The 27575-nt window shown below is 43.0% G+C and overlaps 1 protein-coding gene across 2 annotated transcripts; it reads left to right on the top strand.

The window, feature by feature from the left end:
* Positions 1-708: 708 nt before the first annotated feature.
* On the top strand, positions 709-26829 carry LOC311144434 (splicing factor 3A subunit 1-like). Of its 2 annotated transcripts, none has more exons than XM_084180448.1 (16): positions 709-755; positions 875-950; positions 5646-5755; positions 5866-6073; positions 6219-6470; positions 7801-7875; positions 22071-22221; positions 22322-22521; positions 22680-22794; positions 22921-23228; positions 23401-23655; positions 23760-23967; positions 24139-24299; positions 26013-26114; positions 26245-26316; positions 26421-26829. In XM_084180448.1, exons 2-16 carry the CDS (start codon positions 903-905, stop codon positions 26520-26522), a joined length of 2367 nt encoding a protein of 788 aa, XP_084036574.1. In that variant the 5' UTR covers positions 709-755; positions 875-902; the 3' UTR covers positions 26523-26829. The 2 variants fall into 2 exon arrangements, with proteins under 2 accessions (XP_084036574.1, XP_084036573.1); XM_084180447.1 differs by having other exon boundaries at positions 6213-6470.
* Positions 26830-27575: the final 746 nt, after the last annotated feature.

Genomic DNA, 27575 nt, shown 5'->3' with positions numbered 1-27575 from the left:
ATATATGCACACGACTGTAAGTCTCTTTGGATAAAAGCGTCTGCTAAATGGAATATTATATTATTATTATTTATAAAAGTGATAATGCCCTCGAAGCCGGTGTTTGGAGAATATATTGGCATGGTTTGCCGGCCCTCTACGAACTAGACCCCCATGTCAATATATCCTTGTACTCCTGAGTGGCGCAGTGGTCTAAGGCACTGCATCGCAGTGCTAACTGTGCCACTCGAATCCAGGCTCTGTCGCAGCCGGCCGCGTCGTCCAGGGTAGGGGAGGGAATGGCCGGCAGGGATGTAGCTCAGTTGATAGAGCATGGCGTTTTCAACGCCAGGGTTGTGGGTTCGATTCCCACGGGGGGGCCAGTATAAAAAAAGATGTATTCACTAACTGTAAGTCGCTCTGGATAAGAGCGTCTGCTAAATGACTAAAATGTAAATGTAGAAGACATCCAGAACAGCACCTTGAAGATCTATTAGATCTCTCAGGAGACTTTCAACGACGTCCTAAGAGATGGGTCATCTTGACAAAACGTAGTAGCTTGCGCGCTCTCTCTCTCTCTCTCTCTCTCATGTGTTGTGTCTAGCCACTTGTTGTCGTGCCTTCAGGAAGACGCTGTGAGCGAGCAGTGCTTAGTTGGATGGATGTTATTTCCATAGCGACCTGCTAGAAAAACTGCAAATCCCATAATGCTTAGATGTGTTTCCGGAAGTAAAAGACAGCCATTCCAGGCGGGTCAACGACAGAAAAACGCACTCGTAGGTCCTATCTGTAAATAGTTTTGTGCAATTAATAACGTTTCTAGATATACAGTACGAGAAGTAGTGTAATTGTGAAGAGAAATAACGTTTTTGTTGAACTTTTAACGTTTTAACAGATAACCCAATCAAGGAATTGACTCAGCCATGCCGCCAGGGCCTGTACAAATTGTTCATCTTGAGCCCAACAGCAAGGTAAGATTTGCTACCTCAATCGCTCTTTAACGTTTTTACTACCTCCTGTAATTGTGAAGATTTGGGGTAACACTACTACCGTGTTGCGTATTGTCTAAAAATAGTAACGTTACTTAGCTATGTCCAGAAACTTTGCCCCAATAACTTTGCTATCTGTTTCTGTTTTTATAGCTACTAAAACTAGCGCTAGCTAACTTAAAGCAACTCTCCAGTTTTTCCAGATTTCTATGAAATGTTACCTATAATTAATTACAATATGAGTGAAATAGTTTTCCTTCCAAAAAATGGTAATTAAGTATGTTAAAAACCAACTTTTCTGTGTTGGAATGGTGTGGGTGTTTAACGGTTGTTACATTTTAGTCATGCTGATTGGCCAACTCCAGTGTTGCCAACTCCTCAGTAAGAAAAGTAGCTATTGGCTGTCCTAGAAGTCGCTAAACGACGTCATCGCCTAATTTGCATCATTGGCCATGTGCATGTAATTGTGATGGACGCTGTAGGAGAGAGGAGTAACATCATGGGAGAGACAAAGTGAGTAAAAAACACCCTACATTTACATCCTGCCCTGAATGTAAACCAGGGCGGGATCAGCTTCCCGCATGCGCGATTCATTTGCAGTCTGGACGCGGAGGGGTGAACACCTCCTGCTCTGACTTCAGCTGGGAGGGACTGCTGCACGAGGACTGGGCCGCCTGTGAGTGCTTTGGGACGGGGGTGGGGCCCACGGCAGCACCTGCTGCTCGTTGAGAAGAGTAAGAACGATACGTGCTTTCACGTCAGTCTCCAAAAGTCTCCAATAACACCAGGAAAAGTCGCTAGATTTGTCGCTAGTCGCTTTTTTGAAAATGTGTCGCTAGAGGGGTCTGAACTCGCTAAATACAGCGACAAAGTTGCTAAGTTGGCAACACTGGCCAACTCTATTCTCTATGAGGAAATAGCAAGCATGTTTTAAACGGTCTGTTTGAGATACAAGTTTGAGGTAGGGTTTTTGAAGTGTTTTTTTCTCCATTTTATGCTTTGTCCACACATGAGTATAGGATGAGTCAAAAACATTATTTGGGTGTGAGTTAAAGTGGAACTGACAGTGTTTTAACTACTTTGCAGATATGAAACAAACAGACAATCATAATATCAGTAAAAAATGATAGAATTCCCAGTTTATGCTACAAAACCAACTTATAAGAGGTTTTAAAAATAGGTTCTATTTGACTCAACATTCCATGATGTACATTAAGGCATTGTTGGCAGAAAAGATGGATGCAGTTCATTGCATGATTAATATAATTCACCAATACATTTCTTGGTAGTCCAAAAAATATTGCTATCAGGTTGTAAATCACAGCTGGCCTAGTACGTTGTTTGCTGCCTCCATTCGGGATACACTGTTTCAGTTTCAATAACTCAATATTTTGTACAAAAACAGACGAATGTAACTAATGCTGGGAATGTCAATACAATCAAACTACCAAGGGCAATGATCACAAGTCATTCATAACGTGGCTAATATGCTAGCGTATCTATGTAGAAAGCTAAAAACACAGAGCCTAACGTTAGCTAGATAGCTAGCTAACTAACTGCTAGGAGGACGTCATGTCATTGGAGGAGTGGTGAGTGAGTGACTTTTAAATCTCGTATTGTTTTTCGGTGGCTACACAGCTGGAGATTCACGTGTTATTTGGTTAGTTAGCAAGATGTGAATTGCTTTGCTAGCTAGCTATGCTGAACGACTGTTATCCAGTTAGCATATCTCTTGCATTTGCAAATCCACTCTGGCTTGCCCCTCTACTCCGATTTCAGAGCAATCTTGTCTCAGTGTGCCAGAGCACAGAATAACTGATGAATTTACGATCGCGGAAGACCAGCTGAATATGACCTGTGTCAGTAAACTAAGGCAATTTTTTTTATAGTTAGTCACGAACGCTCTATATAACATGTAAACAGCCTAACCAGCTCTGCTAGGGTGCGTAAAATTATCATTGAGGTGTTCTCTCATTTGCGTCTGGAAGTAGCTAGCTAGTTAGCTTGGGTGCTTGGTTGGGACAACGCATGCATTGTCAGGCAAGCTGCAGAAGGATGAGCAGGCTATTCCCCATCGTTTATCAGTGCAATTTTGTCAGCCAACTAGCTGAAAAAGTTTGAGAGGGTTTATATAATGTTCCTTCGTTAGATTTTAGCTCATCTTGCTCTGGCTAGCATTAGTTGTTGATCTTGTTGATGTGCATATAGGGAAAGAGAGCCTACCTTTTTTATGGTTGTTTGATCAATAGGACTGTAAAGTTCCCAAATGTAAGAGGACACCCATGGTATTTAGCTACATATTTGCAGAAATCCATTCAAGTGTATTTTGTGGCTTTTGCCGAATGCGTTCTAATGATCTAAAGTCGCGCTGTTGCAACTGCCTGTAAACACACAGTTCAGTTCAAAGTGAATGATGGCAGGCCTTTTTGGCAAATGGCTTGTTTGCATATAGGCCTACTGTACCTCTGATGTAGACTCCGGTCCTGGACGATACAGATGTTTTTATTAGTTTTTTTCTATTGCAGTGTCTATTAATTGTCCAAGCGCACAACCACTTTCCCACTCTATATTGCTATAGAATTTTCAAAAATGCCTTTATTATACATAATTACCAAACATTCTACGAATTTATGAAAACCTGAAAATGACCATATCTAAGTGCTCGCTTGTCAGGAAATGTAAAAACGTGTCATTCTTCCTGGGGGTGTATATGAACAGATTTTAATCAAATGTAATGTTGCTAAAATGCTGTCAGTTCCACTTTAAGAGAATATTAACTTTTAAAATTTAGATTTTCACTGGACATTTTTATACTAGTTAAGTCAGCTGAGAGGCCTTGTCTAGAAAGTAAACAATTCCAGCTACATCCTAACCCCAGTGTAGATACTTCTGTAGCTATATCTGAAAGTAGGGTTGGGCTATATATTTTTTTTTCAAATTTATGGGCGATTCACGATATATATCACAATTTTTTTTTAAAATGTTTTCTCTAAATAAGCTTTGTTGCATCGCAGTGCTAGCTGTGCCACTAGAGATCCTGGTTCGAATCCAGGCTCTGTCGTAGCCGGCCGCGACCGGGAGACCCATGGGGCGGCTCACAATTGGCCCAGCGTCGTCCAGGGTAGGGGAGGGAATGGCCGGCAGGGATGTAGCTCAGTTGGTAGAGCATGGCGTTTGCAACGCCAGGGTTGTGGGTTCGAAGTCGCTCTGGATAAGAGCGTCTGCTAAATGACTAAAATGTAAATATGTTGTACAATTAAAGATCAAATACCCTGCATTTCAAACAGTCAGCAATAATCTAATGAATTCAGGGCTTGTGAAATTATACCCAGGCTAAATATAAGCCTTCCACAACAATAAGACCCACTAATAATTGTATTATTTTATGAAAATAGTTTAACCTGCCTTTTTGCAATAATCACTGATCTGGTTTTCAAGTCTGTCTATGAAAATACCCTTTTCGTTACAAATTATACCATAACCATGCATAATGCACATTACACTAACAATGACTAACTTCTTGTGGCAGGCATTATAGAAAATTAACACAGGTCTCATAAACAATCTCTCAAGCACAAGCCCACGTGCTAGAGGGTAGCCAGCTAATCTTTATATTTCAAGTTTAGCCAACTTGGATCTATTTGCTAGCTAACGAGGCAGAACAGTTGAATTGTTATGAACACACTCTTCTGTCCGTCTCCAACTGTTTGAACAGCATGTTAGCCTGTTCACTTTTTCAGATGTTGAAATCAAGTGGCATACCTTATTTCTCAGAATGAGAACAAGTTGCCAATTCCTTATATAATTGTGTTTATGCATATTGCACATTTATAAAACACAGACTAGACCGCGCGACAAACTGAGCATTTCATTTTCCTGAATCAATGTTCATTGCCACTCCAGTGTCTGCTCTGCATGCAAGTTGAGGAGTTGAGACATAAAAAGGGTATCGTTAGAAAGGTTAAGTTCTCCTTTATTGCAGTAAAATAATGTCTCAATGTGTTTCGGTGTCCATATGACCGATTCTGTTGGACCAAACCTCAAATGCAAATAGCGAGTTGAAACCGCTTGTCAGAGAAGAAGTGATCTCTTTGTTGTTGTGAGTGGCATTGGGAAGGGGCTTGGTGTGTGTGTGTGTGTGTGTGTGTGTGTAAACAGAGAGGATGAGGCGAAGCGAGAGGTTTCACTTGCCAAAATAAGTCCAAAATAAGTCCAATGCGTTTCTATGGGTTATTTTGGACCTAAGCTTGTCGCCTGCCTTCCCGCCTTTGGGGCAATGACTCCCATTGTTAGGGCGGAAACGTGAACATCTCTTCATTATATACAGATATCTGGTGTAAATGGGAAACTGCACACAGCACAGAAGGACTGAAGGAGACGAGACCAAAAAGACAACATGAGAACAAACAGACAAACGCTCATAAAAAATAAAAATAAAAATTAGATTCTTGCGATACAGGCATTTGGAATATCACGAAAAACACAGATTCAAATTATATATTGCCCAGCCTTATCGGAAAGGTTTGGATTGATGAAAAATCCACCCAGTCATCAGAAGATATAGTACTAAGAGGGTAGGGTGTATGGTAAATTAAATGTCATTAATGTAGCCTCAGACGCCTCAACGTGACGAGACTTCAAACCAGGTAATTTCTGCAATATATATTGTTTCAACAGGCAGATGAACCTACAGAGGAAGCCCCAGCAACGAAACCCATAGTTGGGATCATCTATCCACCTCCTGAGGTCCGAAACATCGTTGATAAGACTGCCAGCTTTGTTGCCAGGTTGGTTTTTCAGTCTCACTCTGTCATGTTTTTTATACAATTGTATGAAGTCTTATGTATGATGTCATATTGCAATGGTCATGCATTCTTTTCCTTCCATTAATTCTCAGGAATGGACCAGAGTTCGAGGCAAGGATCCGTCAGAATGAGATCAACAACCCAAAGTTCAACTTCCTGAACCCCAACGACCCCTACCATGCTTACTACCGCCACAAGGTCAATGAATTCAAGGAGGGCAAGGGCCAGGAGCCATCTGCGGCTGTGCCAAAGGTCATGCAGCAGCAGGCCCTGCAGAACTCACAGCAGCTTCCTCAAAAGGTGTTCCTTCCTAGACATCGGGTGGTTCCTTGTCTATCAATTATAAATCACTGATTGTGTCAATGGTTCACTGTAAAGTGTAAGATGTGATTGATGCCTAAAAAGAGCTATTCTAAGTTATGGTTTCCTTTACCGGTAGTTGCAGGCCCAGGTGATTCATGAGACAGTGGTGCCAAAGGAGCCTCCGCCCGAGTTTGAGTTCATTGCTGACCCTCCTTCGATCTCGGCATTCGACCTGGATGTTGTCAAGCTGACCGCCCAGTTTGTTGCTCGCAACGGGCGCCAGTTCCTCACACAGCTCATGCAGAAAGAACAGCGAAACTACCAGTTTGACTTCCTGCGACCTCAACACAGCCTCTTCAACTACTTCACCAAGCTGGTAGAGCAGTACACTAAGGTAAAACATCTTACCAATTAATATTGATTGTGGCATATACAATATATATACAAAAGTACGTGGACACCCCTTCAAATTTGTGGATTTGGCTATTTCAGCCACACCCGTTGCTGACAGGTGTATGAAATCGAGCACACAGCCATGCAATCTCCATAGACAAACATTGGCAGTAGAATGGCCTTACTGAAGAGCTCAGTGACTTTCAACGTGGCACTGTCATAGGCCACAGTTAATCAGTTCGTCAAATTTCTGCCCTGCTAGAGCTGCCCCGGTCAACTGTAAGTGATGTTATTGTGAAGTGGAAACTTCTAGGAGCAACAACGGCTCAGCCGTGAAGTGGTAGGCCACACAAGCTCACAGAACAGGACTGCCGAGTGCTGAAGCACGTAAAAATCATCAGTTCTCGGTTGTAACACTCACTACTGAGTTCCAAACTGCCTCTGGAAGCATCGTCAGCACAATAACTGTCGGAAGCTTCATGAAATGGGTTTCCATGGCCGAGCAGCCGCACAAACCTAAGATCACCATGCGCAATGCCAAGTGTCGGCTGGAGTGTTGTAAAGTTCGCCGCGGCAGTGGAAACGCGTTCTCTGGAGTGATGAATCACGCTTCACCATCTGTCAGTCCGATGGACGAATCTGGGTTTGGCGGATGCCAGGAGAACGCTACCTGCCCGACTGCATAGTGCCAACAATAAAATTTGGTGAAGGAGGAATAATGGTATGGGGCTGTTTTTCGTGGTTGGGGCTAGGCCCCTTAGTTCCAGTGAAGGGAAATCTTAACGCTACAGCATACAATGATATTCTAGACGATTCTGTGCCTCCAACTGTGGCAACAGTTTGGGGAAGGCACTTTCCTGTTTCTGCATGACAATGCCCACGTGCGCAAAGCGAGGTCCGTTCAGAAATTGTTTGTCGAGATCGGTGTGGAAGAACTTCACTGGCCTGCACAGAGCCCTGACCTCAACCCCATCAAACACCTTTGAGATGAATTGGAATGCCGACTGCAAGTCAGGCCTAATTGCCCAACATCAGTGCCCGACCTCACTAATGCTCTTGTGGCTGAATGGAAGCAAGTCCCCGCAGTGGAAAGCCTTCCCAGAAGAGTGGAGGGTGTTATAGCAGCAAAGGGGGGGACCAACTCCATATTAATGCCCATGATTTTGGAATGAGATGTTTGACAAGCAGGTGTCCGCATACCTTTGGTCATGTAGTGTATCTTGTTGAAATATTATAGCATTTAAATAATTTCACTTGTTAGTAGTAGAGCATATCTTCAGCTGGTTGTGTTGTGATGCTCACCTGTGTTTGTCTTGGTTCTTTTTTCCTAGATTCTGATCCCTCCCAAGGGACTGCTGATAAAGCTGAAAAGAGAGGCTGAGAACCCCAGGGAGGTGCTGGACCAGGTAAGCCCCTGACGCTTCGCTGTAGGGTTCAGACCTGGGATAACTATAGTTTTAACTATGCTTTGTGAAAATAAACTTTTTTTTCGGGGGATGATAGTTACTATGGAGATGACTACAACTATTTGAATACAGATCCCCAAAAAGTACTACTTTTTAAAACTATTTTAATACAGATCACAGAAAGTGACAACTTTTTGAAAATTATTTGAATTCAGATCTCAGAAAGTAACTACTTTAAAAAATATATTTGAATACAAATCTCAGGAAGTGACTACTTTTCAGAAACTATTGGATTGTCTGCCTTCATTTAATGGCAGGGCTATATCTGGAACTGCATGTTGAAGATAGAAATGGAATGAATATAGAACACAATCTTCTATACTATTCCAATCTATCTGACAGTCATATTTGATCTTAACAATACATTTCTATCTGAATATTCTGTAATGTCCATTTCCCCAGGTGAACATTATCTAGTCAAACCAACTATCTTTTGTACAGATAAGTATAAGTTGTGACGCTCAACCACTGCATGACTCTTTCAACATGCCACTGAAAAGGTTGAAAGCTGCAATTAACTTTATAATACCTGAAATTACTACAGAGTAATTCAAAGCCATTTCCAAACATTGGAAAAAACAACTTCAAACCTCTGTGCATCTGAGGGTAAGTGTCCTTGTTTCAAGCACACACTATACCATCTTTAAAGGGATAGTTTACTCAGAATATAAACAAACAGGATTTTCGACCTACCTTGGTTGTAGTTGATTCAAGAAGGCATGTTTTGAGACATTTAGTGTCCTTTTGACACTTCATAGCCATGTTACTGTTAGCATTCTCAGTAACACTTAACATTACTGTTGTTGTGCCTGTGTAATTAAACTGTACTTACATGTGGAGCAACATTTTATTAGCATGTAGTTACATAATACTTTGGTAATTCCATTTTAATTGCATAGCAATGAGCTGAGAGTTTTTGTAACAAGTCAAATTGTATTTGTCACGTGCCAAATACAATGGGTGTAGACTTAAAAAATGCTTGCTTACGAGCCATTCCCAACGATTCAGAGTTAAAAAGTAATAATAAAAAGAATAGTAACACAAGAGAAACAAAATACACAAGAATGGTGCTATATAGATGGAGTACCAGATCAATATGCAGAGGTACGAGGTGTTTGAGGTAGATATGTACATGGAGGCAGGCTAAAGCTCTCGAGTGGCTCCCGAGTGGCACAGTGGTCTAAGGCACTGCATCTCAGTGCTTGAGGCGTCACTACAGACCCTGGTTCGATTCCAGGCTGTATCACAACTGGCCGTGATTGGGAGTCCCGTAGGGCGGCGCACAATTGGCCCAGCGTCGTCCGGGTTTGTAGGCCGTCATTGTAAATAAGAATTTGTTCTTAACTGACTTGCCTAGTTAAATAAAGGTTAAAAAAAAGTGACTAGGCATCAGGATAGATGGTAATAAGAGTAAAATAAAGAACAGAGTAGCAGCAGCATATGATGAATGTAAAAGTGTGTGAATGTGTTGTCGGTATGCGTGTGTGTGTTATGTGTCTGGGTGTGTATGTAGTGAATGTGTGTGGGTTTTGTGTGAGTAAAAATCCTTCTTTAACCTGTGTCCTCCCCTTCATCTACACTGAAGTGGATTGAACAGGAGGCATCAATAAGGGATCATAGCTTTCACCTGGTCAGTCTATGTCATGGAAAGAGCAGCTGTTCTTAATGTTTTGTATACTCAGTGTATAGTCTTGTGAGTGTGCGTAGAGTCCGTGCAAGATAGTCTGTGTAACCATTTAACTATTTAGCAGTCTTATTGCTATTTAGCAGTCTTATGGCTTGGGAGTAGAAGCTGCCTCGGAGCCTGTTGGTCCGAGAGCCAATGATCCAGTACCGTTTGCTGGACGGTAGCAGAGTGAACAGTCTATAGCTTGGTTGGCTGGAGTCTTTGGCAATTTTTCAGGCCTTCCTCTGATACTGCCTGATATAGAGGTCCTGGATGGCAGGGAGCTCGGCCCCAGTGATGTACTGGGCTGTCGGCACCACCCTCTGTAGCGCTTAGCGGTCGAGGGTGGTGCATTTACAGCCAGTCAAGATGAGATGCAGCCAGTCAAGATGCTCTCGATGGTGCAGCTTTAGAACTTTTTGCGGATCCGAGGGCCCATGCCAAATCTTTTCAGCCTCCTGAGGGGGAAGAGGCTCTGTTGTGCTGGTGTGTTTGGGCCATGTTAAGTCATTATTGATGTGCACGGCAAGGAACTTGAAGCTCTTGACCCGCTCCACTACAGCCCCATCGATGTGGATGGGGGCATGCTCTTGCCTCTTTCTCCTGTAGTCCACGATCAGCTCCTTAACCTCCTCCCTGTAGGCTGTCTCATTGCCGTCGGTTATCAGGCCTACCACCATTGTGTCATCAGCAAACTTGATGGTGTTGGAGTTGTGTGTGGCCACGCAGTCGTGGGTGACCAGGGAGTACAGGAGGGGACTAAGCACACACCCCGAGGGGCCCCCGTGTTGCTTTTCTTTTATTGAATTCAACTCCGACATTGTCCTTTTTGCCTCAGTGGATCGACGTAAACTTTTTCTGCCCAAGTTCTCAAAAGCATTTGGCGATTGCTGTGTATTTGGTGCGTGTACAGTTAGGCCCTAAAGCTTAGGCTTATGCACTAATGAATGAAATAAAAATCTTAATGTAGCCTATAGATATGAATTGCACAAGAACTAGGGCTGTCCCTGACAAAAAAAGTATAATTGTCGGCCAAGAATCGTCTGTTCTTTAGACCAATCGAGTGCTAAATTTTTTACAATGTACACTGCTCAAAAAAATAAAGGGAACACTTAAACAACACAATGTAACTCCAAGTCAATCACACTTCTGTGAAATCAAACTGTCCACTTAGGAAGCAACACTGATTGACAATAAATTTCACATGCTGTTGTTCAAATGGAATAGACAACAGGTGGAAATTATAGGCAATTAGCAAGACACCCCCAATAAAGGACTGGTTTTGCAGGTGGTGACCACAGACCACTTCTCAGTTCCTATGCTTCCTGGCTGATGTTTTGGTCACTTTTGAATGCTGGCGGTGCTTTCACTCTAGTGGTAGCATGAGACGGAGTCTACAACCCACACAAGTGGCTCAGGGAGTGCAGCTCATCCAGGATTGCACATCAATGCGAGCTGTGGCAAGAAGGTTTGCTGTGTCTGTCAGCGTAGTGTCGAGAGCATGGAGGCGCTACCAGGAAACAGGCCAGTACATCAGGAGACGTGGAGGAGGCCGTAAGAGGGCAACAACCCAGCAGCAGGACTGCTACCTCCACCTTTGTGCAAGGAGGAGCAGGAGGAGCACTGCCAGAGCCCTGCAAAATGACCTCCAGCAGGCCACAAATGTGCATGTGTCTGCTCAAACGGTCAGAAACAGACTCCATGAGGGTGGTATGAGGGCCCGACGTCCACAGGTGGGGGTTGAGCTTACAGCCCAACACCGTGCAGGACGTTTGGCATTTGCCAGAGAACACCAAGATTGGCAAATTCGCCACTGGCGCCCTGTGCTCTTCACAGATGAAAGCAGGTTCACACTGAGCACGTGACAGACGTGACAGAATCTGGAGACGCCGTGGAGAACGTTCTGCTGCCTGCAACATCCTCCAGCATGACCGGTTTGGCGGTGGGTCAGTCATGGTGTGGGGTGGCATTTCTTTGGGGGGCCGCACAGCCCTCCATGTGCTCGCCAGAGGTAGCCTGACTGCCATTAGGTACCGAGATGAGATCCTCAGACCCCTTGTGAGACCATATGCTGGTGCGGTTGGCCCTGGGTTCCTCCTAATGCAAGACAATGCTAGACCTCATGTGGCTGGAGTGTGTCAGCAGTTCCTGCAAGAGGAAGGCATTGATGCTATGGACTGGCCCGCCCGTTCCCCAGACCTGAATCCAATTGAGCACATCTGGGACATCATGTCTCGCTCCATCCACCAACGCCACGTTGCACCACAGACTGTCCAGGAGTTGGCGGATGCTTTAGTCCAGGTCTGGGAGGAGATCCCTCAGGAGACCATCCGCCACCTCATCAGGAGCATGCCCAGGCGTTGTAGGGAGGTCATACAGGCACGTGGAGGCCACACACACTACTGAGCCTCATTTTGACTTGTTTTAAGGACATTACATCAAAGTTGGATCAGCCTGTAGTGTGGTTTTCCACTTTAATTTTGAGGGTGACTCCAAATCCAGACCTCCATGGGTTGATAAATTTGATTTCCATTGATAATTTTTGTGATTTTGTTGTCAGCACATTCAACTATGTAGAGAAAAAAAGTATTTAATAAGATTATTTCATTCATTCAGATCTAGGATGTGTTATTTTAGTGTTCCCTTTATTTTGTTGAGCAGTGTATTTTTCCATTTATAGACATCTATTTTAATAAAATCAACTATATGCATTGAGCTTGTCTGATGCTTTAAGCATATGGTTTGATGCCTCAAGAGGGCACCAGAGATCTAGATAACCAGAAAAAAATTACCTGACCCAAATATTCTCCTCCCACTCCTACTGGCTTTTTTGCAGATTCTGCCATTACTCTGCTGAAGTTGCCGGTAATAGGCTACACGAGGCGTCGGCAAATTTTCTCATGTGGAAAGACAATTTATCTTACAATTTCTACCAATCTTCGTGCCGGTTATGTTTTTCATTTGCACATTTTCGTGAAACTGTTTCATTTAATTTATAATAACGTCTTCATATCTCAAAATCATTGTCATGTGGTTAATCGAAATTCTATCCAAATCTAAATGAAAATGATACAAACCTAACAAATGACTTATATTGCCAACTATGTAAAAATAGCCTACAAAAAGCCAACAAATAAATACATTGCAGCCTGCAGGTAGAAAATATCCTGATTTAAAAATAAATATCCTATAAATCACATTGGCTACACATGGCCTGTCTGCAACGAACTTGAAACATAGTTGATACAAACTTGGGTCTGATATTCTGGGCCCTCAGTTTCCTGTGCCAGTGAGGATAGACACAGCTGTAGGCTATTTGCACAAGGGATAAGAAGCAGTGCTTGACTTGGGTAGGAGCTTACCGGAGCTGAGTACCGGCACCTCACATTTTCTACTGCTTGAGCTCCTGTTCCTCTTATAGAATATTAGCTCAAAGGTATTGTGGAGCTCCTACACCTAAATATAAACAGTACCAGCACACAAAATGAGTACCGGAGTCAAGCACTGATAAGAAGCCTATTTTATGACGTTTCCACTGGATCAGAGCATTACATTTTCAAATATTTTTCAAATACATTGAACTATTGGAATTCTAAATGGATGTAAAAACAGACTTTGTTTGCTTGCTGTTTGAGGTGAAGAAAACATGACTTTGAGAAGCTCCACAGGTCATTAGTGGTGGTGCGTTAAGCCAATCAGAAATACTATCAGATTTATATGCCTACATTTGCGCGCAGGCCAGGTAGCCTATAGGCCTACTTCTATGCGTTTGCGTCCTTACTCAACATTAACAGGAGCGCTCCAAACAAAAGACAATGACTAAATTGACAGAACTCGTAAATGGAATTAAATAAACCAAAACGTATTTTTCACAAGTGTAGCATAGGTTGTGCACTCTGCAAACAATGTGTCCACTCCGACAATGAGAACAGGAAGACTGTTAATATTGAATGCATTAAAAGAAATTACCATAACCAAAGTAACAAACATTGTAGCTTGGAAATTATAGGAATTAACGGTAAACGTACTACTGGTGAATATATGTCATGGGGAATTGATATACACTAACAATCAAACGCAAACAATTCACACAATGAAGTTATGAGACAATGAATGTGCACAAATTGGCATGAGAGCACGCATTCTGGAGAGAGAAGTGCATTGTGCATCTGGGTGCATGGTCAATCCAACGTCTGCATTGGCCATGCAGCATTCACGGTGATATGGCCTCAGCAGAAGTTAGGGCAAGAATGGCCTCAGCAGAAGTCAAGGTATTCATACTTCTTGCGCTTCGCGGAGCAGTGCAGAGCTGTTGTCAAGGAAGTGAGTTTGTGTTTATACAAGAGGTACCGCCCCCACCTACCGTCAACCAATCATGTCAATGTGGCGCTATACAGAGACCGCATTGTTAAAACATTTGGGAGGCGCATGGCAATGCGGTACAGAGCTCCATTTGGCCTCTGTTTGGCTCCGCAATTGCGTCACACCCTCCACATGGAGCCTCCGACCACATTTTCTTTAAGTCTAGGCCTCCACAATGGATTAGGTCACTGAGATGAGCGCATATATATATATATATATATATATATATATATATATATATATATATATATATATTACACACACCATATATATATATATATATATACACACACACACATATATAGTTTAAGTCAGAAGTTTACATACACTTAGGTTGGAGTCATTAAAACTTGTTTTTCAACCACTCCACAAATATCTTGTTAACAAAGTATAGTTTTGGCAAGTTGGTTAGGACATCTACTTTGTGCTTGACACAAGTTATTTTTCCAACAATTGTTTACAGACAGATTAGTTCACTTATAATTCACTGTATCACAATTCCAGTGGGTCAGAAGTTTACATACACTAAGTTTACTGTGCCTTTAAACAGCGTGGAAAATTCCAGAAAATGATGTCATGGCTTTAGAAGCTTCTGATAGGCTAATTGACATCATTTGAGTCAATTGGAGGTGTACCTGTGGATGTATTTCAAGGCCTACCTTCAAACTCAGTGCCTCTTTGCTTGACATAATGGGAAATCAAAAGAAAGCCACGACCTCAGAAAAAAAATGGTAGACCTCCACAAGTCCTGTTCATCCTTGGGAGCAATTTCCAAACGCCTGAAGGTACCACGTTCATCTGTACAAACAATAGTAAGCAAGTATAAACACTATGGGACCACGCAGCCGTCACACCGCTCAGGAAGGAGACGCGTTCTGTCTCCTAGAGATGAACATACTTTGGTGCGAAAAGTGCAAATCAATCCCAGAACAACAGCAAAGGACCTTGTGAAGATGCTGGAGGAAACAGGTACAAAAGTATCTATATCCACAGTAAAACGAGTCCTTTATCGATATAACCTGAAAGGCCGCTGTTTGGCCATAATGACCATCGTTATGTTTGGAGGAAAAAGGGGTTGCTTGCAAGCCGAAGAACACTATCCCAACTGTGAAGCATGGGAGTGGCAGCATCATGCTGTGGGGGTGCTTTGCTGCAGGAGGGAATGGTGCACTTCACAAAATAGATGGCATCATGAGGAAGGAAAATTATGTGGATATGTTGAAGCAACATCTCAAGACATCAGTCAGGAAGTTAAAGCTTGGTTGCAAATGGGTATTCCAAATGGACAATGACCCCAAGCATACTTCCAAAGTTGTGGCAAAATGGCTTAAGGACAATAAAGTCAAGGTATTGGAGTGGCCGAACCAAAGCTGAAATAAATCAGTCTCTCTACTATTATTCTGACATTTCGCATTCTTAAAATAAAGTGGTGATCCAAACTGACCTAAAACAGGGAATTTTTACTATGATTAAATGTCAGGAATTGTGAAAAACTGAGTTTAAATGTATTTGGCTAAGGTGTATGTAAACTTCCGACTTCAACTATGTATATACAGTGGTGTGAAAAAGTGTTTGCCCCCTTCCTGATTTCTTATTTGTTTGCATGTTTGTCACACTTAAATGTTTCAGATCATCAAACAAATTTAAATATTAGTCAAAGATAACACAAGTAAACACAAAATGCAGTTTTGAAATGAAGGTTGTTATTATTAAGGGAAAACAAAATCCAAACCCACATGGTCCTGTGTGAAAAGGTGTTTGCCCCCCCCCCGTTATAACACAACTCAACTGTGGTTTATCACACCTGAGTTCAATTCCTATATATATTATATATACACTAACAGTCACAAGTTTGGACACCTACTCATTCAAGGGTTTTTCTTTATTTTTACTATTTCTTACATTGTAGAATAATAGTGAAGACATCAAAACCATGAAATAGCACATATGGAATCATGTAGTAACCAAAAAAGTGTTAAACGAATCAAACTATATTTTATATTTGAGATTCTTCAAATAGCCACCCTTTGCCTTGATGACAGCTTTTCACACACTTGGCATTCTCACAACCAGCTTCATGAGGTAGTCACCTGGAATGCTTTTCAATTAACAGGTGTGCCTTCTTAAAAGTTAATTTGTGGAATTTCTTTCCTTCTTAATGCATTTGAGATAATCAGTTGTGTTGTGACAAGGTGTGTGTGTGGGGGGGGGGGGGGTATACAGAAGATAGCCCTATTTGGTAAAATACCATGTCCATATTTTGGCAAGAACAGCTCATATAAGCAAAGAGAAACTACAGACATGAAGGTCAGTCAATACGGAACATTTCAAGAACTTTGAAAGTTTCTTCAAGTGCAGTCGCAAAAACCATCAAGCGCTAAGATAAAACTGGCTCTCATGAGGACCGCCATAGGAATGGAAGACCCAGAGTTACCTCTGCTGCAGAGGATAAGTTCATTAGTTACCAGCCTCAGAAATTGCAGCCCAAATAAATGTTTCACAGAGTTCAATTAACAGACATCTAAACATCAACTGTTCAGAGGAGACTGTGTGAATCAGGCCTTCATGGTCAAATTGCTGCAAAGAAACCACTACTAAAGGACACCAATAAGAAGAGACCTGCTTGTGCCAAGAAACACAAGCAATGGACATTAGACCTGTGGAAATGTGTAGGGATGCATGATATATCGGTAAGCATATCGGAATCGGCCGATATTAGCTAAAAATGCCAACATCGGCATTGGCTCTATGTATAGTTTAACGCCGATGTGCAAAACCGATGTCAAAGCTGACATGCATACCTGTATAATGTAGGTAGATGACGTAATGACGCCACGGAAAATACAGCGCAACACAGCACTCCTAACCTAGCCCACAATGTCTGCTGTGTGAAGTTTCAAAGGAAGATAATAAAAAGGCCATATGCAACGTTTGCACAGCTATTATTTCCCAAGGAGGGGAGAAAGTGAAATCTTTCAATACCAGAAACCTAATTACTCATTTGAAAGTGCATCACCCCCAGACGTTCAGCGACTACTTACAACAAAAGCAGAAAAGCTCACACTTCCAACAACTAAACAAGTTCAAGTCGAGCAATCATTTGAAAGAGTAAGAACATTTCGGCGAGACAACTCAAAGGCGAAATCCATTAACGCCAAGATAATGGTATTCATTGCCCTTGACATTCTACCGTTCTCTGTCGTGGATGATGTTGGCTTTCGCCGACTGGTCGAGCACTGGTACACACTACCAAGTAGGCAGTATTTTTCAGATGTTTCCCTACCGGAGTTACACAGTATTGTTGAAACGTACATCCATGAGCTACTTGCTATGGGCGTCACTGCTATTAGCTTCACGACTGACATTTGGACCAGCGATGTCAGCCCCATGAGCATGCTGAGTCTGACACAGTGTTGCCAACTTAGTGACTTTGTCGCTGTATTTAGCGAGTTTTCAGACCCCTCTAGCGACACATTTTCAAAAAAGCGACTAGTGACAAATCTAGCGAATTTTTCTTGTGTTATTGGAGACTTTTGGAGACTGACGTGAAAGCACGTATCGTTCTTACTCTTCTCAACGAGCAGCGGGTGCTTTGTTACCCCCGTCCCAAAGCACTCACAAGCGGCCCAGTCCTCGCGCAGCAGTCCCTCCCAGCTGCGGTCAGAGCAGGAGATGTTCACCCCTCCGCGTCCGGACGGCAAATGAATCGCGCATGCGGGAAGCCGCCGCTGGCTGATCCCGCCCTGGCTTACAGTCAGGGCGGGATGTAAATGTAGGGTGTTTTTTACTCACTTTTTGTCTCTCCCACGACGTTATTCCTCAGCTTCCATCACAATCTTCATTACCGCCACCTACTAGACTGGAGTACAACTCCCTTTTTTATTTTGCTTGAAAAATAAAATAAAGAAATACCCTACCATCTAACACTACACTCACAAATTCAAAATTATTAATAATAATTAACACCACCCCACTCCACTATTTAAATATCTTAATTCCTACCTCATGCCCTCAACCTGAGATGATGGGACATCACCACTTAACACTACCTGTAACTCTTCTGATGTCAAGTCTCGCACACCCAAATACCTCTCTGCAGCTGCCACCACAACCTCAATTTTCTTAGACTTACGTTCCATCCCTGCAGTACAATTAATAACCATTGCTATAAATGCTAAAAATCCAATCTTACTGAAACATATCACTTGTTGGCCTATCCCTCCGCATTGGTACATCTCTACTACTCTCACCACTCCTCCCCCTTGACCCATCTTCCTCTACTTTCTTCACTGCCTCACCATATGACAACTTCTTCACTACTCTTACCCTGGAAAACCTCAACCTGCCTCTCTCGCACAGGACATTTCTGATCCCCAGCCCCATGGGCACCCCTACAATTAGCACATACCACTACTTTCCCCAATGCTACACATTCCTTTGTCTCATGCCTTTCTGCACACTTCTCACACCTTGGAACCTCCCTCCTACACACTGCTGCCACATGCCCATAAGTTTGACACCTGTAACATCGTAATGTATTCGCGCACATAAGCTCGTACAGGATAACTTAAATACCCTAACTTCACTTTATCAGGCAAAGACTCAACTTCAAAACTCAAAAGAAAAGACAATGACTCCTCTGTTTCCCCACTCTCGCCCCCCTGTTTGTGTCGCACCAAATGACAGTTGGTCAACTTTTACATTTAATCACTCTACATTTAATCACTCCTTTCCATGTTGCCCTTTTCTTGAGAGCGAAACAATTCACCATTCTTTCCCCCATTTGTCTAAATCTGAGCGCATTCTTCCTCTGACCAACAGAAACACAAACAATTATCACTAGACCACTTACATTTTACATTTTAGTCATTTAGCAGATGCTCTTATCCAGAGCGACTTACAGTTAGTGAGTGCATACATTTTCATACTGGCCCCCTGTGACTTCTGGTTACCCTCACCGATTCCACCTCACCCAACGCTCTTTTCACCCATCTTGAAACCACAAATGGATCAGCCAAAAGGCAAGGCTCCACTTTTTCCAAAACCTTCACTCCTATTGTCACAGACTCATCTTCATCCTGACCCTCTGTGCAATCCTCGGGCTCCGAGTACTTCACCACACCTTCCACCTCTGATACTTCACCCTCATTCACTTCCATTTCTCCTCCTGTCTTCAGCTCACTTTGCTTACATTTCCTACCATTCTTCTTTAACAAACCTTCTCCTTTTTTTACGCCATTTTTAAGACTCAAGCTCAGTCTTCCTCCCTCTCTCTCTTAGACCTCCTCTGCCTCTCTTTTTCCCTCCATTCCTCCTCCGTCATCCAAGTATACGTTTCCTTATGATAATACTGCACTTCTGCTGACATACATCTGCTTCTTGCTTTCTCAAGGGACTCCATTTACCTTCCTACTCTCCCTTTCTACACTTATTCATAGCGCTTTCGATAAAATATGAGCAATAAACTTCGGTCCTTCTTCGCTACCTGGGCGTCCTTTACTCGAGCTCTCCGCACCAAACTCACACCTCTTCTTCTTCTTCTGTGGGTTTTATGGTGGACTACAACCCCAAAAGGTGTATTGCCGCCACCCGTCCATCACAATTACATGCACATGGCCAATTATGCAAATTAGGTGATGACGTCATTTAGCGACTTTTAGGACAGCCAATAGCTACTTTCCTTACTGAGGTGTTGGCAACACTGGACAGCACCGTTGGTCGACGAGGATTTCGTACTGAGGAAAGCCGTATTGCATGCTCAAGAATGTGCTGGTTCTCATACCGCTGCTGCCATTTAAATGGCATTTGAGTACATGTTTGAAACTTGGAAAATCCCCAAGAACAAAGTACACGCTGTGCTACGTGATAATGCACATAACATGACAAAGGCTTTGGAAGAATGCCAGTTTGCCATGCATGGCACACACGCCAGTGGCAACAGGTAGGAAGATAGTGGGTCATTTTAAACACTCACAGCTAGCATACAGCCGCCTACAAGCAATACAGGAACAGTACTTTTTACATGACAGCGAGCCTGCTGGAACAGAAACGAGTGCTTGGCGTGAATGCAGCCGACTATGAGTTACCTGCAACAATCAGTACAAACCAGTGGACTCTCATTGAAAACATGAACACACTCCTAGCTCCATTTGAACAACTGACTCGAGAAATAAGCTAATCAACTGCGTCTGCAGCAGACGTGATACCCTCTGTCATGGCATTGAAACGCCTGCTCAACAAAACTGCAGACACAGACCGTGGGGTTAAAACTTGCAAAAGTACTCTACTAGATGCTGTGAACAAGCGATTCGGTGGCATTCTCTCTGAGCCTCTATACTGTGTCGCCACCATGCTCGATGCTAGGTACAACAACCGCTACTTCGATGCAGACAAGAAACAGTGTTTACGTGAAATGATAGACACAGCTGGACAAGATGGAAACGGACACAGTGACAGTGCGCACCAAGGAAGAGGACCAACGACAGAAGAGGCCACTGACAGACAGAGCTGAAACTTCACTGCTTGACATGTATGATGAAATAGTTCCCACATATGCTTAGCAGTTGTTGGCTGCTTTTCCTTCACTCTGCCATCCGACTCATCCCAAACCATCTCAATTGGGTTGAGTTCGGGGGATTGTGGAGGCCAGGTCATCTGATGCAGCACTCCATCACTCTCCTTCTTGGTAAAATAGCCCTTACACAGCCTGGAGGTGTGTTGGGTCATTGTCCTGTTGAAAAACAAATGATAGTCCCACTAAGCCCAAACCAGATGGGATGGTGTATCGCTGCAGAATGCTGTGGTAGCCATGCTGGTGAATTCTAAATAAATCACATACAGTGTCACCAGCAAAACACCCCCACACCATAACACCACCTCCTCCATGCTTTACGGTGGGAAATACACATGTGGAGATCATCAAAGACACGGCGGTTGGAACCAAAAATCTCCAATTTGGACTCCAGACCAAAGGACACATTTCCACCGGTCTAATGTCCATTGCTTGTGTTTCTTGGCCCAAGCAGGTCTCATCTTCTTATTGGTGTCCTTTAGTAATGGTTTCTTTGCAGCAATTCGACCCCAAGGCCTGATTCACACAGTCCCCTCTGAACAGTTGATGTTGAGATGTCTGTGACTTGAACTCTGTGAAGCATTTACTTTGGCTGCAATTTCTGAGGCTGGTAACTCTAATGAACGTATCCTCTGCAGCAGAGTTAACTCTGGGTCTTCCATTCTTGTGGCGGTCCTCATGAGAGCCCGTTTCATCATAGCGCTTGATGGTTTTTGCGACTGAATTTGAAGAAACTTTCAAAGTTCTTGAAATGTTCTGTATTGACTGACCTTCATGTCTTAAAGTAATGATGGACTGTTGTTTTTCTTTGCTTATTTGAGCTGTTCTTGCCATAATATGGACTTGGTCTTTTTTCAAATAGGGCTGTCTTCTGTATACCCACCCCTACCTTGTCACAACACAACTGATTGGCCAAAAGGCATTAAGAAGGAAATAAATTCCACAAATTAACTTGTTCCACAAATTAACAGCACACCTGTTAATTGAAATGCATTCCAGGTGACTACCTCATGAAGCTGGTTGAGAGAATGCCAAGCGTGTGCAAAGCTGTCATCAAGGCAAACGGTGGCTATTTAAAGTATATTTTGATTTGTTTAACACTTTCTTGGTTACGACATGATTCCATATGTGTTATTTCATAGTTGTGATGTCTTCACTATTATTCTACAATGTAGAAAATAGTAAAAAATTAAGAAAACCCATTGAATGAGTAGGTGTGCCCAAACTTTTGACTGGTAGTGTATATTCTTTGTTTTCAAATAACTTGCATATATTCAAATACCTTAAAATGAGAGGTATTCAAAATACTTTCAAATATTATTTGTTTTTCGGAGACCTGTATTTGATTATCAAAGAAAATAGTTGCCTTTTAGTTATACAAACTATATTCGACTTCCTTGAGTATTTGTAAAGTTGGTATTTTCAAATAAACTACAAAATACAACTATTTTCTGCCCAGGTCTGGTAGGGTTTACCCACCATTAGCTCATAAAATGGTAATTGTCTTCACAACTTATCTTCTGGCTTTATCAACAGGTGAGGTACCGCGTTGAGTGGGCGAAGTTCCAGGAACGTGAAAGGAAGAAGGAGGAGGAGGAGCGGGAGAAAGAGCGTGTGTCCTACGCTCAAATTGACTGGCATGACTTTGTAGTGGTGGAGACCGTGGACTTCCAGCCTAATGAGCAAGGTAGGGAAATTAACTGAATAGATATGTTCTGTTCCTGAGAGAATGTTATCCACCCCCTGTGTCACTAGCTTTGTAATGATGGTGTTATGACTTCCAACAGGCCACTTTCCCCCACCCACCACACCTGAGGAGCTGGGAGCTCGCATCCTGACCCAGGAGCGTTATGACAAGTTTGGAGAGAGCGAGGAGGTGGAGATGGAGGTTGAAAGTGAGGATGAGGAGGACGATGAGCGGGAGGAGCGGGATGATGGGCGTCCCACACAGCCTGATCAGGACACACAGCTGCAAGACATGGATGAGGTTAGCAAACACAGACCTGTTTTAGTAGACACAAATAACAGTAGGATGTCATTAACAGCTTATTACTTCTTCAGAGTTACTGATTGAATTTGAATGTAATATTACTATTATTAGGAAATAGTGTAATCAATGTAGAGTCTTTAATGCCTTCTCCCCAGGGTTCTGATGACGAGGATGATGGCAAGGCACCATTGCCCCCAGACAACCCCATGCCACCCCCACTGCCCCCTACTCCAGACCAGGTCATTATCCGCAAGGACTACGACCCCAAAGGTGAGAGGGATTCCATCATCAGGACCTAAACATCTAGATTCATATAATGTATGACATAAAGGACTGGAAAATACATGCCTGTTCTTAATTTGCCCTTACATTTTATTGCTTATTCTTTCCCTATAGCCTCCAAGCCCCAGCCTCCAGCCAAGACTCTGGATGAGTACCTCATCTCTCCCATCACGGGTGAGAGGATCCAAGCCAGTAAGATGCAGGAGCACATGCGCATTGGACTGCTGGATCCCCGCTGGCTGGAGCAGAGGGACCGCGGCATCAGAGAGAGGCAAATCGAGGACGAGGTTTACGCCCCTGGCATGGACATTGAGAGCAGCCTAAAACAGCTGGCTGAGAGGCGTACTGATATCTTTGGTGTGGAGGAGACAGCCATCGGTAAGAAGATTGGAGAAGAGGAGATCCAGAAGCCTGAGGAGAAGGTGAGTGCAAGTGGAGAGAGGGAAATAGCCATGTGGTTTATGAGTGAAATAAATGTCTAAGAGGAATCGATTACGAGTCATTAGGGTATAATCTCTGTTTAGCTTCAATCTTGTTTATTCTCGTTGTCATTATGAGGTCAAAGTCTTTACTTAATGCACCTTCCCGCCTTAGGTGACCTGGGATGGGCACTCTGGCAGCATGGCGCGTACTCAGCAGGCAGCACAGGCCAACATCACCCTACAAGAGCAGATTGAGGCCATTCACAAGGCCAAGGGACTGGTGCAGGAGGATGAGAGCAAAGAGAAGATTGGACCGAGCAAGCCTGAGCTTTACCATCATCATCATCAATCACCCCTTATCTCCTCTGCCCCCCTTCTGCCCAAACCCAACCTTCCAATGAACACGATTGCTCGGGCCCCTCCTTCTGTAAGTTGCTTTCTTGTTCAATAGAAGTGCTAAAACATTCATTTTTTGTAACGTTATGTCAATATATAAGGTTGACTGTCTATTTTCCCCTGTGAATCATGCAGATGCTGCCCCCTGTACGCACCACTCTCCTGTCAGCTGTGCCTGTGATTCCACGGCCCCCCATGGCCCCTGTGCCGATGCGCCTAGCCCCAGGGCAGGTTCTAACACCCATGCCCCCCATGATGCATGCTCCCCGCATCAACGTGGTGCCCATGCCCCAACCACCTCACATGATGGCCCCCAGACCACCACCCATGGTGGTCCCAACTGGTAAGCGAACCATTGCTACACTATTCCCACAGTGTTAAATACTTTGAAATCCAATGGATGACTTCAGAAATATGCATTGCTACCAATTACTTTCATGATTATTTACCATTTTAATTCAGGTTGTCTTTTAAGCATGTTATTTATTGACTGATTTTATTCTTCCCTGTCCAGCATTTGTCCCTGCCCCTCCCGTCCCGCAGCCCCCCCGCCCCCGCCCTGACCCGCAGCCACCTTCCCAGCCACCCCCACCCCATAATGATGAGCCTGCCAGCAAGAAGATGAAGACAGAGGACAACCTTATGCCAGAGGAGGAGTTCCTCCGCAGATACAAGGTTTGTTGGCCAATTAAATGTCAAGGACTACTTGCAAAATGCAGTAGTGTGAATGATCCACGGCTGGATTTAGATACAATGCATTCGGAAAGTATTCAGACCCCTTGACTCTTTCCACATTTTGTTATGTTACAGCCTTATTCTAAAATTGATTTTTTTTTAAATAGTAATTCTCATCAATCTACAATGACAAAGCGAAAACTGGTTTTTATAATTTTTGGCAAATTTATTAAAAATACAAAACAGAAATACCTTATTTACATAAGTATTCAGACCCTTTGCTATGAGACTTGAAATTGAGCTCAGGTGCATCCTATTTCCATTGATACTTCTTGAGATGTTTCTACAACTTGATTGTAGTCCACCTATGGTAAATTAAATTGATTGGACATGATTTGGAAAGGCACACACCTGTCTATATAAGGTCCCACAGTTGACAGTGCATGTCAGAGAAAAAACAAGCCATGAGGTCGAAGGAATTGTCCGTAGAGTTCCGAGACAGGATTGTGTCGAGGCACAGATCTGGGGAGGGTACCAAAAAATATCTGCCGCATTGAAGGTCCCCAAGAACAGTGGCCTCCATCATTCTTAAATGGAAGAAGTTTGGAACCACCAAGACTCTTCCTAGAGCTGGCCACCCGGCCAACCTGAGCAATCGGGGGAGAAGGTCCTTGGTCAGGGAGGTGACCAAGAAACCGATGGTCACTCTGACAGAGCTCCAGTTCCTCTGTGGAGATGGGAGAATGTTCCAGAAGGACAACCATCTCTGCAGCACTCCACCAATCAGGCCTTTATGGTAGAGTGGCCAGACGGAAGCCACTCCTCAGTAAAAGGCACATGACAGGCCACTTGGAGTTTGCCAAAAGGCACCTAAAGGACTCTCAGACCATGAGAAACAAGATTCTCTGGTCTGATGAAACCAAGATTGAACTCTTTAGCCTGAATGCCAAGTGTCACATCTGGAGGAAACCTGACACCATCCCTACGGTGAAGCATGGTAGTGGCAGCATCATGCTGTGGGGATGTTTTTCAGCGGCTGGGACTGGGAGAATAGTCAGGATCAAGGGAAAGATGAACGGAGCAAACTACAGAAAGCTCCTTGAAGAAAACCTGCTCCAGAGCGCTCAGGTTCACCTTCCAACAGGACGATGACCCTAAGCACACAGCCAAGACAATGCAGGAGTAGCTTCGGGACAAGTCTCTGAATGTCCTTGAGTGGCCCAGCCAGAGCCCGGACTTGAACCCGATCGAACATCTCTGAAGAGACCTGAAAATAGCTGTGCATCGACGCTCCCCATGCCAGAGTTTGAGAGGATCTGCAGAGGAAAATGGGAGAAACTCCCCAAATACAGGTGTGCCAAGCTTGTAGCGTCATACCCAAGAAGACAAGGCTGTAATCGCTGCCAATGGTGCTTCAAGAAAGTACTGAGTAAAGGGTCTGAATACTTATGTAAATGCCCAAAAAAAAAATGTTTTTGCTTTGTCATTATGGGGTATTGTGTGTACATTGATGAGGGAGGGGAAAAAACAATGTAATCCATTTTAGAATAAGGATGTAACATAACAAAATGTGGAAAGGTATGGGGTCTGAATACTTTCTGAATGCACTGTATGCCCTGTCAGTCATCGTATGCTTGCTGTTGGTTGTTCTGTGTATTGACATGTAAGGGTTCCTGTACAAATATAGTTATTCTACTGTATATTATTTTATAGGGTTCAGTGTCAATCACAGTGCAAGTTCCCAACATGCAGGACAAGACTGAATGGAAGCTAAGTGGACAAGCGCTCAATTTCACTGTCCCACTCACAGATCAGGTATGTTAGTAGTTCACCCACCATTCCACGCTCCCTTTTACCTGTTCTTTATATATTCTCAGGAGTGCACCCCCAAGTCAAATTTACTGGAATATTTATAATATTTGATCTTCCCATTCTCTCACCACAGGTGTCTGTTATTAAAGTAAAAATCCATGAAGCCACTGGCATGCCAGCCGGAAAGCAAAAGCTACAGTATGAGGTAAGCATTGTCGTCCCTGTTTTGAATAATTGTACGCGTAAATGTAAACTGACATGAACGGGTATCATTGGAGTCATTTACATCTATCACTTCTTCCATTACAGGGAATTTTCATAAAAGATTCCAACTCGCTGGCCTACTACAACATAAACAATGGTTCAGTCATACACCTGGCACTGAAGGAGAGAGGTGGGAGAAAGAAGTGAGGTTTGGGACATTTGTCTGAGCAGATCTTTCAAAACAATTTATATCCTTTTTTGGTCATACAAATTGTAAAGAATGCTTAAGGCATAGATAAACCATAAACAAACTATAATTTGCTACAGTTTCATATTTTAAGCGTTTATTATTTTCTAAAGGTTAATTGTATTGTTTAAGGGGATTGTAATTCATGCTGCTGTTTTGCAGGGGGTTTGGTCAGTGTATTTGTTCTGCAAATCCCATGAGGTCTTGTTACCCATGTCCAGACCTTACAGCCCATGTCAATCTATCAAATAAAGTAATAAAATGCCACCATTGTCATTTTAGTTTGTTCAGTATGTTGAATGGAATGGGGCATACTGTCATGCTGTGCAAGTGGGATATCATATGCGTAGTTCAAAATATTAAAAATAAGCAGAAGTTCAAGAGAGTGAGGCAGCTGATGTGACAACCAATAGGAAATTAAAGTTGCAACCACAGCAACAGATGAGCAGCCAGGGGTGTATTCATTATGCCGATTCTGTTAAAATGTTTCTTAGCCCCTGTAAGTCTAAGCTGTTGGGGGAATTGTTTTAAGATGGTCATACTATAGATCATTTAGCTATTTGATATTGCATTTTAGGACCCCTTCAGGTATAACAAATATATATATACAAATGATTTGATAATATATTGAATTTGGCCTTTAACGTTACTACTACAGCCCAGAGAAACGCATTGAATAACACATTCATAAATGGCAAAAGACAGTCCAAAAATAAATCATAAGAAACAAGTTTTTTGAAGTGTCTGATCTATATCTAGTGTGTGTGTGTATGTATGTGTGTATATATATATATGAAAGTTCAGGATTCTTTTAGTGTATTTTTTTACACATATTTAACCCCTTTTTGGGTTAGGCACAAAACTACCTTCATACTTCCATATATATTTTTTTTACCGGTTACATTCAGACGAGTCTCGTGACACTTGAGTCTCCCCTTTCCATAGAGTGGCCATAATAGTTTGTAGGTCAAACCGTTCGGACCCTACAGACGTTTTCGCGAGAAGACCGATTT

The sequence above is a fragment of the Coregonus lavaretus genome, assembly GCF_964263955.1.
Source record: "Coregonus lavaretus genome assembly, chromosome: 17".
NCBI lineage: Eukaryota > Metazoa > Chordata > Actinopteri > Salmoniformes > Salmonidae > Coregonus > Coregonus lavaretus.
The sequence above is the reverse complement of the archived record's forward strand: the minus strand, read 5'-3'. Positions and strand labels throughout refer to the sequence as shown.